Source organism: Miscanthus floridulus, chromosome 13, assembly GCF_019320115.1.
Source record: "Miscanthus floridulus cultivar M001 chromosome 13, ASM1932011v1, whole genome shotgun sequence".
NCBI lineage: Eukaryota > Viridiplantae > Streptophyta > Magnoliopsida > Poales > Poaceae > Miscanthus > Miscanthus floridulus.
In genome coordinates, this window is record NC_089592.1 from 78,583,721 (window position 1) to 78,604,156 (window position 20,436).

The 20,436-nt window shown below is 42.4% G+C and overlaps 1 protein-coding gene across 1 annotated transcript; it reads left to right on the forward strand.

The window, feature by feature from the left end:
• Nucleotides 1-14,344: 14,344 nt before the first annotated feature.
• On the forward strand, nt 14,345-15,801 carry LOC136501557 (beta-selinene synthase-like). Its single transcript, XM_066497077.1, has 3 exons — nt 14,345-14,565; nt 14,768-15,140; nt 15,264-15,801. Exons 1-3 carry the CDS (start codon nt 14,346-14,348, stop codon nt 15,460-15,462), a joined length of 792 nt encoding a protein of 263 aa, XP_066353174.1. The 5' UTR covers nt 14,345; the 3' UTR covers nt 15,463-15,801.
• Nucleotides 15,802-20,436: the final 4,635 nt, after the last annotated feature.

The following is a 20,436-nucleotide window of genomic DNA, read 5'->3' on the forward strand; positions in this document are numbered from 1 at the left end:
CCGCCCCTACAAATGCCCCCGTATAAATAGCTCTGATTTGTAGGGACGGCTCAATCATCAGTCACCCCAACAAATGACCCACATATAAAACAGCTGCAGCACCTTCTTCCTCCTCAGATCACTCACTTCAACCCGTGAAAGAAAGGTGGGGAGGCCTTAGGCACCTTCCAAAAATTGCTCTACTAAGGAGGTAAGGTTTTGATCTCAAATCCTTTGGTGGAGAGGTCGTAGAAGGTAAGAAAATATTATTCTATATTTTTTTTGAAGTTTTAATGGTTGGTTAGTGAGTAATTAGAGTTTTGTTTTTCTCTCTCTTCTATGGTGCTTGAACTACTTATGAAGCAAATTAGACCCAAGTTTTAAATGTACTAGGGTAAATTAGGGAGGGGAATAAGATCATACCCTTATTTGGTCCATGTTTCTTGATTTTAGTGAACAATTAGTTAGTTTTATGCATGTTTCATGTGCATGTAGATCTAGATCTAGGGTTTGGTTTTTTTATTAATTTCGTTTTTGTAAATTTATGTTTGATAAAATTGGACTACGGTTTGTATGAAAGATATTGGGTAAAGTATAATTGTTGCTAATTATTGTCTTTGAAATTATTTATTGTAATCAATAAATATGTATTTTAATTATTTATGGATAAATGGGCCATTAATTAATTTTCCTCTACCGTGGTGTGTTTGTATGCTTCATGTAATTATATTAGATTTATATTCATATATATCTGAAGTATATACAATTATTCTCAAGTAATTATTAATTTGATTCATTTTTATATATATCTGAATAAGTAGTCCTTTAATGTTTGTTTTGTTGTTGTTGTAAAAGATGGAGTACAGGAACTCTTGGATGTATGGTTCGTTAAGGTTCAAGGCAGGTTTCCATGAAGAGGTGGATAAATTTATTGAAGCCGCAAAGAAGCATGCAACGACATTGAAAGAGAATAAGGATACAATTATTTACCCCTGTAAAGATTGTAAGAACCGTATGGCATGGATAGATGTGACTATCATCAGGTCACATTTGATTATGCGAGGATTTGTTGAGGACTACACGGTGTGGATTCATCATGGTGAAACGGTTATTGTTAACGACGAGGATGAGGAGGAATACGACGACGAAATCATAGAATCCCTGTCCCAATATTCAGCAGAGCTTGATGCACGAATGGATTTCGAGTTTGGTAATGAACAAGGTGGTGATGCTGGTGGTTGGGATGGTAACGATGAAGGTGGTGCCAATAATGATGGTGGAGCACGTGTCGGGGATGAAGATGATTTGGAGGACATGATTCGAGCCTTTGGATCAGAGATTTTACTAAATAGCCCAGAAGGTCTAGAAAATTTGGAAAGGGTGACAAAAGCATCGAAGGAGACTGTGTATGTTGAAAAGGGTTGTCCGACACATTGGACATTGCTACGTTTTGTGCTTGAGCTGCTTATCCTGAAGGCTAAGTACGGCTAGTCAGACTGTAGTTTCAATGATCTATTGTATCTCCTATCATGGGTGCTGCCACAACCAAACTCAGTTCCCGCCAACACATACCAAGCAAAGAAGGTCATAAGTCCATTGACAATGGGGGTTAAAAAATCTATGCATGCCCCAATCACTGTATACTTTTTCATGGCAAAACGTTCAAGTCACTGGATAAATGTCTCTGGTGTGGGGCCAGCCGGTACAAGAACAATGACCTTTACGGTGGGGATGAAGCCTCCACAGAGAAAAAGAGGAATAAGAAGGGTACAAAAAAGGTGGTACAAGAATCTCAGCCCCCAGAGGACACTCCATTAGGCAACGATGCAAAGCAGAGAAGAATTCATGCCTTGGTAATGTGGTACCTGCCAGTGACCGACCAATTGAGACGTATCTTCCTAAACCCTAAAGAAGCCACACTCATGACATGGTGGGATGATGAGCGCAAGGTGGATGATGATAAGATTGCACACCCGACTGATTGTAGTCAGTGGCAAATGTTTGATGAGAAGCACAAAGAATTCAGCGATGACCCAAGGAATGTACAGTTTGGCTTGAGCACCGATGGAATGAATCCCTTCAATGAGAGGATAAGCGACCACAGCACTTGGCCAGTGATCTTGACCATCTACGACATCCTAATATGGTTGTGTCAGAAGAGAAAGTACCTTCTCCTCACTATTCTTATTTCTGGCCCTAAACAACCAGGCATTGATATAGACGTGTTCCTCGAGCCTTTGATGCAAGAAATGGAGAGGCTATGGAGGCATGGGGAGCAGATGTACGATGCGTTCCAAAAGGAGGACTTTATATGTAGAGCAATAATATTTGTTACTACCAATGATTACCCCACGATGTTTGCTTTGTCTAGATAGATCAAAGGGAAGACATGATGCTTGGTTTGCTTGGATGGTACTACATGAGTGTACCTGGATGCATCTAAGAAAATAGTTTACCTAAGGAACCGATGCTTCTTAAAGACAAGTCATAAGTACTGCAGCAAATTGTTCTTTAGATTTTATGACAACGCCTCGGAGATTGAACCCTCTCCGGAGAGACATCATAACGGAGAACACGTGTACAGAATGGTGAAAAATATACGCGTCATCTATGGAAAGAAGAATCCGGATGGGACTAACAGAGATAGAAGCACACCTCCTGTCGAAGGTGTACCTTTCAAGAAACAATCGATCTTCTTTCAGTATCTGCCTTATTGGCCAGACTTGGAGGTCCCCCATGCCATTGATGCTATGCACGTGCAGAAGAATGTCTTTAAGAGTCTCATTGCTACCTTGATAGACACAGGCAAGTCAAAGGATGGTCTGAAAGCACGGAAAGACATGGTGCAGCTAAACATGATGCCACAACTTCACCCGGTACCTGAGGCTAATGAAAAATACACTCTGCCCGCGGCGTGCTTCAACCTAACACCAGACGAGAAGAGAGCTATATGCACTTTCCTGAGGGGGGTCAAAGTCCCGACTGGGTTTTTAGCAAATGTGAAGAAGCTAGTATCGATGAAGAACTTGTTAATAACACACTACAAGGCTCATGATTGCCATGTGATGCTGACAGTGTTTCTACCTATTGCAATCAAGGCTATAAAGCCAGAGTTCTTGAAAATGGCCATCACCCGCATGTGCTACTTCTTTTCAAAGATCTCATAGAATACGATTGGCAAGCAAGAGCTGAGTGGCCTACATGAATTTGTGGTGGAGACACAAAACCAACTAGAGATGTGTTTACCTCCTGCTTTTTTGATATAATGCCACATCTCATGATTCACATGGTTCATCAGATACAGGCGTTGGGCCCTTGCTACTTGCATGAAATGTGGTCCTATGAGCGGCTCATGTCGGTTCTAAGTCGATACGTGCATAATTGAGCATACCTAGAGGGCTCCATGATAGAGGGTTACAGTACTGAAGAAGTCATCGAGTGCTGTCAAGAGTACCTAAAAGTATAGAAAGGAATTGGTAAACCTGATTCTCGTCACAAGGGTAGGCTGGCTGGGAAGGGCACCAGTGGTAGAAAAGTGTTCATCGACCATGATTACAAAGAGGTGAGTCAGGCGCATTACAGTATCTTGCAGAGTACACAACTGATGCAACCATACATTGATGAACACTTGGCTATCATTATAGCGGAGAGAAATGGCCGTTCGAATGATTGGGTCATGAAACAACACAAGCAACGACTAACTACATGGTTGAAGGACTAAAACATACCACCTAAAGAAACCATAGACTCTATTACCATCAGTAGGTTGGCGGAGGGGCCATCGAGACAAGTGACATTTTGGAATGCTTATGACATCAATGGGTATATGTACTATACCTACGCAAAGGATAGTAAATATGTGAACCAAAACAATGGCGTTCAAATAGAGGCTCTTGATGGATTGGGGCAAAAGATCCAATACTTTGGCATCATTGAAGAGATATGGGAACTTGACTATGGAAGGGATATAACGGTGGCCCTGTTTCGATGCCGCTGGATCAAACAATACCAACTGAACAAGATCGATTGAGAGTCCTGGACCTCGAGAATCTAGGCTACCAAGATGACCCTTGGGTGCTCGCTTCATGTGTCGCACAAGTTTTCTATATGTCTGACCCACAAAGTAACCTCTCCCCGAAGAAGAAGACAAAGCACGTGGTTGCCTTCGGGAAATACTACATTATTGGAGTTGATGGCGTGGACGATGTTGAAGCTTACAGTAACTACGATGAGATGCCGCTATTCACAGACTTTCCTAAGAAGATCAGTGTTGTGGAAAAGAACCTCCCCAAAGATATATTGCCATGGGAACAAAAAGGTGTCAAGGGAAAAGTCGTTACAGCGGGCTAGCTAGTTGTTGAACGTGGAGTGTTTGTGTAAGTGTGTGTTTGTAAGACTTCATTTATGCATGCGTGTGAGACTATATATTTATGTACGTGTGTAAGACTACATATTTTTGTATGTGTGTGAGACTATATTTATGCATGTGTGTGAGACTACCCTTTGCAACATCCAGATGACTACCCTTTGCAACATTATTCACAAATTAACATGTTTCTCATATAGTTCATGAAACTATGAGTCATATGTGAATTTATGAACAATGTTTACTAATACTTTGTCACATGAAGAAGTGACCAAAATAAAAGTTGTAGATAGTAATGAGTTCAACAACTTTTATGTTCACGACTTTTATTGTTGAAATCATTTAAGGTTTCAAAATCTTGTTTGAAGTTGCCATTTATTGAAATTCAAAATTTCAACTATTCAAATTTGGTCAAATGAAAATATGATCAAAATAAAAGTTGTAGATATTGATAAGTTCTACAACTTTGGTATTCATGAGTTTTTCATCTGAAATCATTTACTCTTTCAAAATATTGTTTCAAGTTGAAATTATTTGAATTTCAAAATTTGAATCGTTCAAATAAAGTCACATGACAAGATGACCAAAATAAAAGTTATACATGTTGATGAGTTATACAACTTTTATGTTTACAACATTTTCATTTTATTTCATTCAATGTCATAAAATTATAGTCAAGGTTTTCAAATTCAAATTTTTAATTTTTGTTTTTTTTTTGTTTTCTATATTGTTTTGACTGCAATTGTTTATATATATATATTTCTTCATATATATAATAATACAAAATATTATATTTATGCATATACACAATTGTTTTTATATTACTTTGTGTTTATATGATATAAAAAATACATAATTAATAATTTAAAAAAATTGAAAATATTTGTAGAAATCGTCGCGAGTATAAATACAAGGGCGCACGGGTGTTAGCCTGTTGGGCGTTGTCTTCTTCCTCTGACGTCGTCAGGCTGCCCCGCCGACGCCACCTCCTGGACCTGTCCCGACGCCCGCGCCCCCGCCCTGCACCCGCGCGCCTACTCCCCGCCCTAGGGTTTCCGACCGGCCGCCGGCGCTAGAGTTTTCGACCTTGAGGTGCCGCGGCGCACCTGGCCGGCGGCGCACCCTCGCGCCCCATCTCCGTACCCGCACGCCCCCTCCCCGCACCCGCGCCCCCTCCACCGGCATCCGCGCTCCTCCACCAGCGTCCGCGCACCTCCACCGGCGTCCGCACTCCTTCCCGTGCTCTCCGGCGTCCGCGCACTTCCACCGGCGTTGATCCGCAAACACCGGGTTTGAGCTCAGTGGATCTGTGTTGCGAGGGAGCGGAGCCTGCGCCGGCGGCAGAGCTCAAAAGCCCTACGCTGGAGCTGCGCCGAAACAGCGAGGGACCACCATCTGCCACCTCCTACTAACGGCCATCGCGTAGGTATGTCTCATTTCCCCTGGTGACATATGCCCTGAGCTAAACTAATTTGCTAGTCCTCATCATCAACCCTAACTATGGAGTCCTCACATGGCTATTCATCTGCTAGTACATTGCAGCGGTGGTAATTCCCCTTTCCTGCAATTCGCGTTGAGTATGTGCATGTGATGGATAATTATTCTTGGTTGCGTGTTTGTGTCATTGTGCTAGTGTAGTATGGTCATGCCTTTGTGGATTGTGTTTGTGAAGGTGCCAGTAGAGCCCTTGTGGTTTGTATTTTTGGTTGATAAGCAAAGCTCATGGTATGGTTGTTTCATGTTTGATAAGTGTTAGTCCTTAGGTCTGCCTCTCTCATCAATTAAATCTTGTGGTGCTGTTCTTATAATTGTTGAGCACAATGGATAGATTCTTTATGCCCCATTTTGATAATCTACAAGATCTATTAGAGTTGGAAGCAATACCAAGTTCTTGGGAGTTTGAGATTGCAGGTTACAGTTTTTGAAGATAGATTTATGTTATTTGCAATTACTAATTTTCTATCATTGTTCTGGTTGAGATTACTCACTTATATGATTAGGAGCATACTAGATTTAGTAGACATAATTGGTAGGTGCTGCGCTTTGAATTGGAAACAAATAAAGAAAAGGCTAAAAATTGTTAAGCAATATGTCCTGAAATTTCAGTTCAACAGTTCTGAGTTGGATGATGATTTCGTTTACTAAATGGCGCTTCCTACAGAACATGAAAATACAAAAGTTGTAGGGAATTTACATACCATTGCTGTCATGAAATTTTGTGATTTTAGCTATTAAGGTTTGGGAGATATAGATTTTAGAAGTTTATTGACAGATTCTGACCATGTTCTGTACAGCCATAGATTAGTTTGATTTTTCGACCACTTTAACTGCCAAATCAGCTCCCTAATATAACTAGAAAGATGTAGAGTATTTCCCAAGCTTTTTGGATTGCTAAAGAACATACTTTTTGGATGGATAGAACTCTGGTTATGATTTTTAGATGTAGCCTGACAGGTTTTGACCTTGCTTTGCGCAGCAGTGGGTCTTTCTTATTTTCGACCTTGATAACTGCAGAGTCTGATTCTAGTAATAACTAGACAGATGTAGAGAATTGCATAGGCTTTCCGGATTGTTAAAGGATAATTCTTTTTCGTTGTCCAGAACTCTAGTTATGATTTTTCTAAGCATCTGTACTGCTGCCGCCTTAAAAATTCAGATACTTTGATAGCTGGTTTTGATTAACTGGATGGCACCTATAGAACATGATTGTTGTACTAGAGTTGTATATGTTCTATTGACTTGCTCTTGCACCTTCACCAAACAAATTGTGATGAAAGGAAAAAGGAGAGTCCTGTTGTCTTTATTTAGTTAGTGCACGATGTCTTCCTTATGTTGGTTGCTCCTTGCTTGTTATTTTTCATGTGTAGAAATGCCTTGTGTTTTATATGAACTTTTATCTCTTGTGTATGTTTCACAATATTTAGCTTGTATGTGCCTTACTTTCATGTACTACTCTTACTACTAGTGGCTGCTGATTGGTCTCCTACAACTCTTATTACTACTACTTGCTACTCCTCCTACTACTCTACTACTCTACTGTCCTCCTGCTCTTCTCCTACTACTCTACCACTCCTCTTCTACTACTACTACTCTCCTCTACTCCACTCTACTCCTCTCCTCTCCTAAGCAGCTGTTGCTTTTTTGCTACTTCTACTATTTCTACTACTTTCCTACTACTACTGTTTACTACTTTTACTTCTATCTTCTATCAACTACTTGTACTTCTATCAACTACTTCTACCACTTCCCTACTACTACTGTCTACTACTTCTGATTGTCCGATCTGCCTATCAGGTTCGGAAGATATTAAGCATATGATGTTCATGTGTGATCGAGCAAAGTCAGTATGGCAGCTGTTGCTTCTTTTGGGAAGCAGCACCTGCTTTTTTTGCCAAATCTCCCCTCTCCTCTATTTTTGTCACCTTTCCTATCCTCTATGTTTGGGAAGCAGCAGCTGCTTTTTTACACCTTTTTCTCTCTATGTTTGTTAAGCAGTTGTTGCTTTTTTTGCCAAATCTCTCCTCTCCTCTCCTTTGTTTTGCCGATGATGAAATTGTCCAAGTCCATACATTATATGGAATATGAGCTGATGATCAAGAACTTGTGATGAACTTGGCCTCATTAGCAGCCGCCCCTACATTACCTTCTCTCTTCTCTATTATGATGCCTTGATGCTCCAAGTTCAAGATCAGATGATGATTGACATGTTTATGAGACCTCTACTATTGCTACTTCTCGTTTTTTTTATATATTGTTATTTTATAGGACTACTTTGGTTTATAGACCTTTTTTAATTCTTATACATTCTCGCGTACCTAAAGCACACTTTCTTGCATCTATTAGAACAAAGCGTGAAATAATATCACGGACACCAGACAGTTCAGCCCGATGCCCCGAGCATGATGAGCAGCCAACCTATGAGGAGCAAGCACTAGAGGACTAGCTTACTCAGGAACAGTTTGATAACGAGGTAGAAAAGGATCTAGAAGTGATGCTTACTCAGGAGCAGTGTGACAAGGAGGAAGGGGGAGCAGAAGGAAGAGCAGGAGAGGCTGCTGAAGGCGAAGAAGTTGATAATGATGAGGAGGAGGACTCAGAAGAGGGATATGTAAGTCCCGAGGATCCTTTCCCACGTGAAGCAGAAGGAGGCCAATGGAGGAAGATTTGGACAAGGATTTTGACCCGAACGAGGAGGTAGGGAAAAAGCCTTAGCTTGTAAATTTTGCTAAAGCTTTGGTTGTGTTACCTCTGCTAACACTTTGACCTGTTGTATATACAGGTCCCTCCTGAAACTTGGAAAAGACAACATCGATGTCCGTGACATCTCGCTGGACAAGACGGAGTAGAGGAAAGGAGAGCAGAGGAAACGAGGGGATAGAAAAGGAAATCTATATCCAGATAAGGTATGCTATGTGATAATGGAGGTCGGGCCAGCAGGGGAGATCCTTGAGTCAAAGGAATTAAGAGGACGATTCCGTAATGCGATCGGGGCCCTAGTAAGAGATAAATTGAACCCAGCAATCCCTAACTGGAAAGAGGTACCAGAGAACACAAAGAATGCACTATGGGATAGGCAGCTGAAGCTCAATTTTATATTTCCATAGGGTAAGCACGAATTGGTAAAAAAATGCTTTCAGGATGATGGGAGAGTCATTCCAACGTTGGAGGTTGGAGCTCAACACGAAGTATATCCAAAAGGGGTTAACTCCCTTCAACGAGTTTGGCAAAATAACTCCTAGTCAATGGGAGGAACTCGTGGCTCAAAAGACTTTACCGGAGGCATTGGAGCTCAGTGCCCGTAACACCGAGCTAGCGAAGAGGAACAAACACCACCATCATCTAGGCCCCAGGGGCTACTATGCCAAGGAAGAGCAGTTTAGGAAGATGGATGAAGAGGCCGCAACTGCTGGGAATATTGATGTGACGAATTTGAAAGTACGCTCAAGGAATTGGATATATACGAGGAGTACAGAATCATCCGGCGGTAATCTTAAGTTTGATAAGCCGGAGACCCAAGAGGCAGTATCAAGGATACTAAAATATGTTGAAGACAAGGAGAAGGGCTCATTCAATCCTTCTAGAGAGAGTGATGAGCTTAGCCTTGGCTTGGAAAATAAGGAGCACACAGGCCGCACCAGGGGGCTAGGGAAAAGGATGACTTAGAAGCAAGGATTTGAAGAGGATAGACATATGTACAAGAAACATAGCAGAGACCGGGAGACTAGTCTTGAGCTCTAAGTGAAGACTCTAGTTGCGAAGGCGCTGGAGGAGCAAGGACTGTCTACGGAGCCACGGATATTAGTGATGCCACCGGGAGAACTGGCATTAGTTGGCAGTAGGGATGGCAACGGGTGAGAAACCCGGTGGGGGGCAGAAGAACACACCCGCCCCCACCAGGGTTTAAACACCCCGTCACCCGTACCCGTCACCCGTGACGGGTCTCAAATTTACCTAGACCCATCACCCGCGTGGGTAACGGGTACCCATCGGGTGACCCATCCCCATTTAACAATAACACAAGATCACAATTCACAAAGCTAACATCATCAAAAATTCAGAATGATCATGCAAGTATGCGGCGCAGGAAGCGGATGCGAACAGACACGAAGACGCCTGGGTTGCGGCGCTGCTGAATGAGGAGGATTAATTGGAACACTAGGGTTTTCTTCTCTATATACTGTTTAATGACTGGATGGGCCTATGTATCATACTCAAATGGGGGACCCAACGGGTAACGGGTTTGGGGTATATAAGAACGCACCCATACCCGCTTCACCCGATGGGTGAGGTAATCACCTAGTAACGTACCCGTGGGGGGCAAAATCCCCCAAACCCGTACCCTAATAGGGTTTTTACCCGCGGGTAAACGGGTCGCGGGTACCCGTTGCCATCCCTAGTTGGCAGCCCTCCAAAAGTTCCTAGCAGCCAAGGTTCCACTACAGCCACAACCCCCATCGATCGCATACGGGAACCAACTAGTTGCACCTTGGTGTTTCTCAGCGGCTGGCAGAACACTATGATGGAGGTGGCAACGGGTGTGGCACATCCTCCCGTTGGCTTACACCACAATAATAAGATATCGCCGGACTATACTAGGGTCGAGGTGCATACAGTGAAGCCTGAGTTCATGTAGTGGAGGATAGACTACGCAACTCCCGAGAGGCTGGTGTTACTCAGAGACATTATGGGGCAGTTCATCCTCTGGCACAAATGGGACATTATATTGACTGCTTCTTCGCCGCCTCCCCCTCTCCCAAATTTGGAGCGAGTTGTTGAGGTCGGGAAGATATTTTCACCATCTTGTGACCACCACATTCCTGAGATGCCACATTCTTCACCGCCTCCTAGCGAGCATGTGCCTGATGATATGCCACAACCTTCTTCAGCTCGTACCGAGCAAGTGCATGATGAGATACCACAGTCTTCTCAACAAGCACAGCCGATACATGAACAATGAGTGCCTCCTAAAGAAGGTGATGCACAAGAAGATGAGGACATGCCTAAATGGAAACTTCAAAAGAAGCATCCAATCACCATAAGGCCAGTTTATGTTCTGATCAAAGATGTCTCATCGGTGTCCAAGTGGTTTTCCCATGACCAGTTCAAGCCTAAGAACCAAGTTAAAAAAAGTCCCATCACGGGGTTCTGAGGAGGCCGTCACTAGCAAACTCCACCAAATTGCAAAGCAGTATCCAAATGTTGATGCCATCAAATGGTCAAAGGATTGCCCAAAAACATATGAAAGAGGCAAGCCCTTCCTACCAAACCAGGACATCCAGCGCCTACCACTTGCAATGAGAAGGTTCCATGATTGGTACTTGCATGTTCTCCCAACGAGCATAGATCTCATACAAGCATGCTTCCCCACCGGCACATTTGGAAGCCTAGCCGGGAAAATTGTCTTTGACTTCAATGACATGCACACATACTTTCACCTGGGAGAAATAGAGATGAATCTAATTCGCACGTGGTGCCTGTAAGTCCTTGTCCTCCCGATATGATATGAATATAATCTTTGAATTTTGTTGTAACTAACCCACACCGTGATTTGTAGAATGCAAGTGCACATTGTCAAACAAATGCCAAGTGTGAAAGCCGGGTATCTAGACCCTCAAGCTATAGCCAAACAAATTTTAATTACCCTAAACAGTGGACACTGGATGCCAAAGAGCTAGCTGCTGCAAAGACTCTTCGGGAGAAAGAGCGCATCCGTACGACGAAACTAAGGGAAGAGTCCCTTAAGGTTGCGGCATACATTGCCCTGGCTTTCAAAAATCTCCAACAACACTCTACTATATGGCTACCATACAACTTCGAGTAAGTTCAACTCTATACTTAAAGCTTTGTTCGATATATTTTATTCGATGCAAAAGAGCTTATCTAGTTCTATGATTAAATCCATGCAGTAACCACTAGATTTGTATAGCCGTCGATGTTGGGAGGAGCATGGCATGGGTCTTTGATTCAATAGATAGGGACCCGGTGACATACAAAGACTTCATATTGATTCTCAAGACGTATACATATCGACAATCCTCATTAGCTTATATGTTTGTATACATACTTGTAACGTTCACTTTTGGATACTAACAAGTTGTATTTGCTAAAATAATTCGAACATGGCATTTAGGTTTTATGTCACTAATCATCATGGAAGGCATGATGCAGCAAGGAAGGAAAAGCTGGCTATAAAAACACTATGTGCAGTAAGTGTAACTTACTTCTTCAATACTCTATTACATGGCTGTCAAAAGCATTACTTAACATTTTCATATGCAAAACAAACAGTGCCCCAAGCAGAAGCCTGGGAGTATACATTGTGGATACTATATATGTTCTATGATAAGTAACACCGGTGCCTATAGAAGACACCCCTTAAGGATAAGTTTGAACCTCTTCACCTATAGTATAAAAACTTCGTACATGGTATGAAATACTAAACCAAAACTTATTCTCTTGTAGTAGAAAGAAGAGAAAGGAATGAAAAGAGACCCATACAAGGATGACCAACTCTTAGAGCTTGTCGGCGACCTTTGCAACTTCATATTGGACCAGATTGTACATGTCAGAGGCGCCTACCATGATCGAGAGTCTTACTTAGGTAGAAATCCTCAGTACCAACACCTTCGTGAGACTGAAAGGCTAGCTCTAGGACGTTGATAACAATGTGTATGGAATTTGTATATTTAATGATGGATTGTATATATTCTTGTGAATTGTACTTGTAATTGTAGTTTATATAACACTCTTGTGCTTGTAGTCGTGGTCGCGGGGAGTTCGGCAACGCGAACGCGGTTCGGAACGCTGGTCGCGGGGCGTTCGGCAACGCGAACGCGGTTCGGAACGTTGGTCGTGGGGCGTTCGGCAACGCGAACGCGGTTTGGAATGTTGGTCGCGAGGCGTTCGGCAACGCGAACGCGGTTCGGAACGTTGGTCGCGGGACGTTCGGCAACGCGATTTTGAATTGTAAATTTGAATTTTTTTTTGCGGAAAACGTACTCTAAGGGCGGTTCTAGATTGAGCTGCCCCTACAAACAGGTATTTGTAGGGGCGGCTGGTACTACAGCCGCCCCTACAAATCGATTTGTAGGGCGGCCTGGGAACCGCCCCTACAAATGCATGATTTGTAGAGACGGTTCGATAGGGGCGGCTGGCCAAACCGCCCCTACAAAGGGTTACGAGCTGCCCCTAAAAATCGATTATGTAGTAGTGTATATGCCTATTGCCACCACCGCCGTTGTTGTTGCTTGTTGGAGGAGGTGAGATCTGGTGACAAGGGGTTGGAGCTAGGGATGAAAACGGTACAGATATTTTCCGACCGTATTCGAAACCGAATCCGTTTAGAGGGGTTGAGATCTGTCCGTATCTGAGTCCGGATATCCAACATCCGATACCATATCCGTATCCGAATACTCAAATCGCATATTTATGATGTCGATATCCAATCGTATCCTATCCGACATAGTTGATACTATCTGTATTCGAATCCGAATCCAGACAGAAATATGAAAACAAATGTAATATCGGTGATATCCGTCCATATCCGATCCGTTTTCATCCCTAGTTGGAGCCGTCGTCATGCATTTGCATCGGAGCTCCAACAAGCTCGTTGACAACAACGCGTTGCCGCCGAAGGCGATAAAAGGGGAGATCGATAGGTGTGCGCAGTCTCCTCTCTAGATGGCTCTTGACAAGGGAGACAGATGACTGTGTGTGTGAGAGAGAGAGAGAGATGAAGGAGCATAGAGGGGTGTAGGAGGCTATAATGTGCTTAAATTTTCATAGGCAACCCGTATAAAGGAGGCTGCCTCTGAAATGAGCTAACTTTTAGCGGTGACCTTCCTTAAGATGAGATAGATGATCTCATCTGAAAATCGATTTCCAGTGGCGATGAGTGAAAATTGAGCCTATAACATGTCTACAAATAAAACCATTGTCTCTTTAATGAAATCGTTTTTGCAGTGGTGTATAGCTAGTAAGTCTTCAGTATTTAAAGTCGATCTTATAAATATTGAGTCATTTGATAGCAGAGGTCCGAAGAGTGGATGAGAGAGAGGGCAGATGAGCTCAAGGGGCAAGTGCGCCGGATGTTTCTACTGACGCGAAAGAAACCTCGTTGTCAAACCGGCGAGAAAGGGGTTTCATTCGCTTTTCTTCCTAGTTGGCTGGACACTGTGGAAGAAGAGGAACTCGTACATTTTTTATGGAGTTTCTACTGACGCGGCTGGTCTGGCTTGCTCGATCTTGGGCGAGGCTGAGGAGTGGTGTTTGGCAGGATACAAGCAGCTCCTGTCCTTGCTAACACTAACGTAGTCTCCATGAGTCATTCCCGTCGCAAGCATAGTAGTATGTAAATCAAATTTGCTTGCTGCCCATGGGCCGTTGTGCTTTGGTAATAGATGGATTACCAGGGCATTTATTTGTAATTTCGAGTAACTATCTTCTCCTGCTTAATGAAAACCGTGCCCGAGGCACGTTGGAGAAAAAAAAAGTGCGCCAGATGTTTGTGACCGGCAAAGACTTGAGCATAGCTGACATGCTGAGTCTGGTGGACACCCTTAAACGCCCTGGCATAGACAACCATTTCCATGAGGAGATTGACGTGGCTTTAAGCCGTATCCACAGTGAAGAGCAGGATTATTTTGACGGCTCCAGCGATCTGCATGTTGTTGCGCTCAGGTTTGGTCTGCTTAGACAACATGGCCTCTGGCTATCAACAGGTATTGCTATAATAACTCACCGGTTGACATATTCATGTTTTAGTTTGTTTTAATTTGTACGTAGCATATGTAAGTAACTAAAACTAGGGATTCTAGCGCATTGCTAGACTTGATGATTTCACTATCTAGATCTGCTCCTAGTATATAGACGGAAAAGGGTATATATATGATCTTCTAATGAATTTATGTGCATAATTTACAGATGTGTTTGACAAATTCAGAGATGCCGTGGGTAGTTTCAGTATGGATTTGGCAACAGATACCAGGGGACTACTTAGCCTGTACAACGCAGCTCACATGGCAGTTCCTGGAGAGGCTGTCCTAGATGACGCCATCGCCTTCGCGAGGCGCCACCTTGAGGCCGCAAAAGGCAAGCTCAGGTCACCGATGGTGGAGCAGGTGTCCCGCGCCCTCAATATCCCACGCCCTCGCTGGGCACGGCGGCTGGAGGCCATGTACTACATCACTGAGTATGAGCGAGAAGAGGCGCACAACGCCACAATTCTTGAGTTGGCGAGGCTGAACTTCAGTATAGTCAGGCCTCTCTACATCGAGGAGGTCAAGAACCTCTCCTTGTGAGTACTCCTACACATCAGTACACACATCCTTGAGCCCTTAAGTCATCTTCTCTCCTTTATGTTCTTAGCTGACAATGTGCTAATATATATAACTAATTTCATCTAATGATTAAATTAAAGATGGTGGAGAGATCTCTACAACGATGTGAAGCTTCCCTATGCTCGGAATCGCATCGTGGAAACACACTTGTTTTCCAGTGGAGTGTTCCCTGAGAAGGAGCACTCCCGTGCACGAATCATATTCACCAAGACGTTTGCATTCTTGAGCCCAATGGATGACACCTACGACTACGATACTCACGCAACCTTGGAGGAGTGACAGATACTCACCGAAGCTATACAAAGGCATGGTATTTTGCTTATTTTTTATGGTTATTAATATCTACTACACAGGCTATAAATTGTCACTTCACTACAGGAAGACGGAGCATTAGTGATAAAATGATGATGTGGCTAAATTTATCTTTGCCACTAATAATGCCCATACTATTTGTGACAAAACTAGTTTTCATCACTATTATATTGGTTATTAATGACAAAATATTAATTCACCACAAAAAGCATCTTTAGAGTCAAATCGAGTGGCGAAACATTGTTTTGCCACTATTTAACAAGATATCTTAGCAAAAAATATTTCTCACTGATATGACATTTATTAGTGGCAAAAAAAATATCGCAACAAGACACACAATTAGTGAGAAAATATTGTGGCAAAATTTAAATTTGCCACTACTTGCCATGCCTTTTGTGAAAAAAACTAATTTTCATCATTGTTATGTCGGTTACTAGTGACAAAATATTAATTTGCCACAGAAAGCATCTTTAGTGGCAAATTGAGTGGTGAAACATTGTTTTGCCACTATTTAACAAGATATATGTGGCAAAAAATTATTACCTCACTGATATGAAATTTATTAGTGACAAAAAAAATTATCACCACGGCACACACAATTATTGAGAAAGTATTGTGGCAAAGGTAGCTAGGGTACGTAATTTTTAATTAGAAAACCGAATGTAGCCAACAGATATTATTGTGGCTGATATTTCTGATTATTGTGATATTTTTTTGGATTTGATTTTCTTCCTAGTGCATGTCCTGAGGATTAACATGAGACTCTGTTAGAGACCTCCCTGTAGTAATATTAAGATATCCTACTTAAAGACCAGATTTAATTAGAATGGTCATCGAAACTAACGAAATTTTATGTCTGCTGATGGGATGAGAGCATGGTCCCTATTCTACCAGAATACCTGCGCATGTTCTCCATCAAATTATTGAGCAATTACAAGGAAATTGGATATTTTGGAACCATGGGAGAAGAACCGCATGGCTGATTTTCCAAAATCGGTACAACTTGTTATCTCTAATGTTCATCACAATGACTAGCTAATACATTTACGACAAAAACTAAAATAGAGTACCCACAGTGTTTGGTCCATGTAGGGCTGGACAAAATACTCGCGGCTCGCCAACTCGCTTGACTTGTGGCCGGCTCGGTTCGGCTCGGCTCGTTTTAACTTTTTCACGAGCTGAGCTGGAAGTCTAGCTCGCTATTTTAACGAGCCAGCTCGCGAGCTGCTCACTGACTGAGGCCTATCAGCCCACGACCATGAATCCAAAAGATGATGATACTGATCTAAAAATGTCAAACATATTCTATTGGTATGTAATCCTTATTTTCAGCTGTTTCATATGGGTTTTGATTTTATAATTGTTGTGGTACTTAAATGTTGATTTATAGATTATTTTCTAGGGATAAGATGGTGATGCTGATATTGAATTTGTGGACTTTCCTAAGTCTGTGGTGGCAAGCAACTAGTAAGTATGCTGGAACTGCATGGATCATGGATGGATCAACTATGTTGCATGGTTGATACTTTTAATGAACCTGATGTGTATTAATCATGTATGGTTGTATAATAGTGGATGTGACCTTCTAAAATTAATGTAGTATAAATATTATAAACATGTGTGTCCTATTTTTTTAGTAGCTCGTGAGCTAAATGAGCCAGCTCAAGCTCACTAACGAGCCAAGCTGAGCTACACCTCTGGCTCGTAATATTAACGAGCTGAGCCGAGAGCCTAACAAGCTGAGCCAGCTCGAGCTGGACCAAGCCGAGCCGAGTAGGCTCGATATCTAGCCCTAGGTCCATGCCTTTCAATATTAAATGTATATTCGTGAGCCGCACGTGTGTGTGTATAAGGGGTGTAGAGACACACATTTTTCTCTCTCTATTTCTTTTTTCAGAACACCTTAAAACATAGACGTGACACACTCACCATGTAAACGCATGCACACATATATAGTACTTCTATGTGCACTTCTAAATGATTGGGCTGACGGATCCTGAGAGTGACCAAAAGTCACTATATGTGCGCCTTAATATCATTAAATTAAATACTGAAATAAATTAAGAAATACGAGCACGTGTACTTCCCTCCGCTAAGGATAGCAGCGTTTCAGAATTTTGATATACTTACTTCCTCTATTTCAAATTATAATTTTGTGCTAAGTTAAACTTCTCTAACTTTGACTAAATCTATAAAAAAAAAGTGTACCAACATTTACAATATCAAATTACTTCCTCCGTTCACAAAAGAATACAATTATGGTATCCGTGCCGGTTAATTGAGCTCAAATTTGATCAAGTTTATAGTAAATAGTATTAGCATTTATATCTCTAAATAAATTTATTATGAAAATATATTCTATAACTAATCTAATGATACTTATTTTGTATAAAAAATACTTGTATTTTTTTATATAAATTTAGTTAAAGTTAAGACTATTGACTTCTTAAAATCCGATAATTACATTCTTTTGTGGATGGAGGTAGTAGTTTCATTCAATCAACCATGCAGTATGTCCTGAGAGTGAACTTATTTTAGTAGTGTAGATGCCAATATATATTTCTATAAAGTTAGTTAAAATTAGAGAAGTTTGATTTAAACAAAACTAAAGTGACTTATAATTTGAAATGGACGGAGCATCGCGTACATGAGATCACATTGACATGCATATGCATGCATTTATTTGTCCACAGCCAAGGAATAGCAAGAAAGATGTAGCCAGGTCTTTGGAGTGCTACATGAAGGAACATCGCATGACGCCTGACGATGCAACGGCGGCATTTAAAACTATGGTGGAGCTAGCACGCGTGGAGGAGGATCAACCAGGCATATATGGAGTTCGACCGCGGAATACTACCAGCGGCTCAGGTAGTGGTGAACATGGCAAGGATGAACGAGATGCTCTACCTTCATGGCAGGGATGCCTTCACCTATGGTGACACCCTCAAGGAGACTGTTGCCTCCCTGCTGCTGAAGGACTTCCCTATTTAAGCTTACTCTTTGCATGAACAACTGGTCCGGGAAACATATATGCACTCCCATCTATCAGTGTTGCATGTACTATCACCAGTAGTTGAATGCCCATGTTTCGTTGTGGATTAAAAAAAATAGCCTATTTTTTGGGAATAATGAAGTAGGTTGTTATAATTAGAAATGATGTCAACCAACCACCTCGAACCTGGTGGCTTGACTCCCTGTATAAGTTGTTCTAAATTCACACAAACACAACCCCCCCCCCCCCCCCCCACCCACCCACCCACCCACCCCCACCCCCACCCACACACACCACTAAGGATAGTCTCAATAAAGGAACTACTCCGAGGCCAAGTTCTTTCATCTTCTTCGGTCATGTCCACACTCCTCAGCAGGTAGTTAATTAACCTTATAATTTAACAGATTTTTGTTGGTGTAAATAAAAGTTGAAGACTCTTACCGTGTCGGGGCATAGTACTTTGCATGTGCATCCTTATTTACATACGTTCTTTTCGACCACTGCTACAGAACAAGCCACCGTTGCCATACTATTATTGTCGGTTCGTAAGTAAAAAGCGTATCACTGTCGTATTTTAAAACCAACCGAGATATTTATCACTACCGGTTGGTAAAATAGCTCGGCAGTGATGGGTATCAGTACCAGTACCAGGTTGTTTTGCCAACCAGCGGTACTCCTAGTTTCTGGATCCGAAAATAAAATTAACTTCGATTTACTCAGTGAGAAGTTAGGTCTAGTCTCTCCCTCTCTTTCCCTAGCCTTATCCTCTCCCCCTCCTACTCGGCGCAGCACGGCGGTGCATGGGGCCTCGTTGGGGGGGGGGGGGGGGGGGGGGGGGGGGGGGGGGGGAGGGTGCACGGGGGGCAGCGCGCTGGTGGCATGGACAGCGGGGCTGCGCGGGTCGGAGAGGTCTCAATATCTATATCTCATCCTCACTCCTCAATGGATCTATCCTTTCACTCTCTTTCTTGAATCAATCTTTGATTTCGTTTATCTCTCTTATCAATATGTGATTTTGCTCTCTCTCTCTCTCTCTCTCTCTCTCTCTCTCTCTCTCTCTCTCTCTCTCTCTCTCTCTCTCTCTCTCTCTCTCTCTCTCTCTCTCTCTCTGTATGTGTTGAATCAACCTGTGAGGACATCCGGTGGCGGTGAAGATGGTGGCCAGGCATAGAGCACGGCGACTGACTAGGCGGGCGGTGGCGGACAATGGCCAAGCAGGCAGTAGGCGGAGATGGTGGTCGAGTTGCAGCAGCGGGCAAGCAGAGGAGCTGCATCGACGGCATAGCTGGTTTTTTCTTACCGTGTCATTTAACTCTCTTCATTTCCTACACAATACCTACGTAGATACTCTATCAAGTTGTTATAGATTATCAATTTACTCTATTTGTGTTTTCAGCCTTTACACTGCACTTATGTGGGATTTTAATACTCGGAACCTTAGTTTAACTTACATTAGTTCTTGTTGCAGTCCATTTTGTTACATCATGAATCTATAGTTTTTACTCTTGACTTTTGATCCTATTAATTGTTGTAATTTTTTATCCACGTGTTAACTTCAATCTCCAGTGTTTATTGTATCTTTTATTTCAATTTTCTTATATTTTATTAAAATAGACTCTTGGTCCTACCCTGGTCTTAGTTATTAAAAAAAACTCGACCGGGGGTTAAGACTGCCCCCGCAGCATTACAAATAAGAAGAAGGACCTTCTCACCCGGCCGAGAAAACCCCCGACCCCCCGCCCCCACCCTTACACGGTGGCTTTCCAGTCGCCTAAGTGAGAATTGGGACCGGTGCCCCCTAGTGCTTTGGTTATGGGGATTGACGAGAGGATTACATGACATAAACCGTCAGTTCAGTCTACACCACGACATCGAAAATGTTGAGTTTCCTCTATCAAAAAAGAACTATCTTGTAGTAGTATTGTTATTTTTTAGAGAAAAGGTGGAGT

Bases quoted from the DNA above. Each gene is read 5' to 3' on its own strand.
- LOC136501557 (XM_066497077.1), top strand. From the start codon at position 14,346: ATGTTTGTGACCGGCAAAGACTTGAGCATAGCTGACATGCTGAGTCTG. The intron at 14,566-14,767 runs GTATTGCTATAA...CATAATTTACAG, and splicing joins TGGCCTCTGGCTATCAACAG to ATGTGTTTGACAAATTCAGA. The intron at 15,141-15,263 runs GTGAGTACTCCT...ATTAAATTAAAG, and splicing joins GAGGTCAAGAACCTCTCCTT to ATGGTGGAGAGATCTCTACA.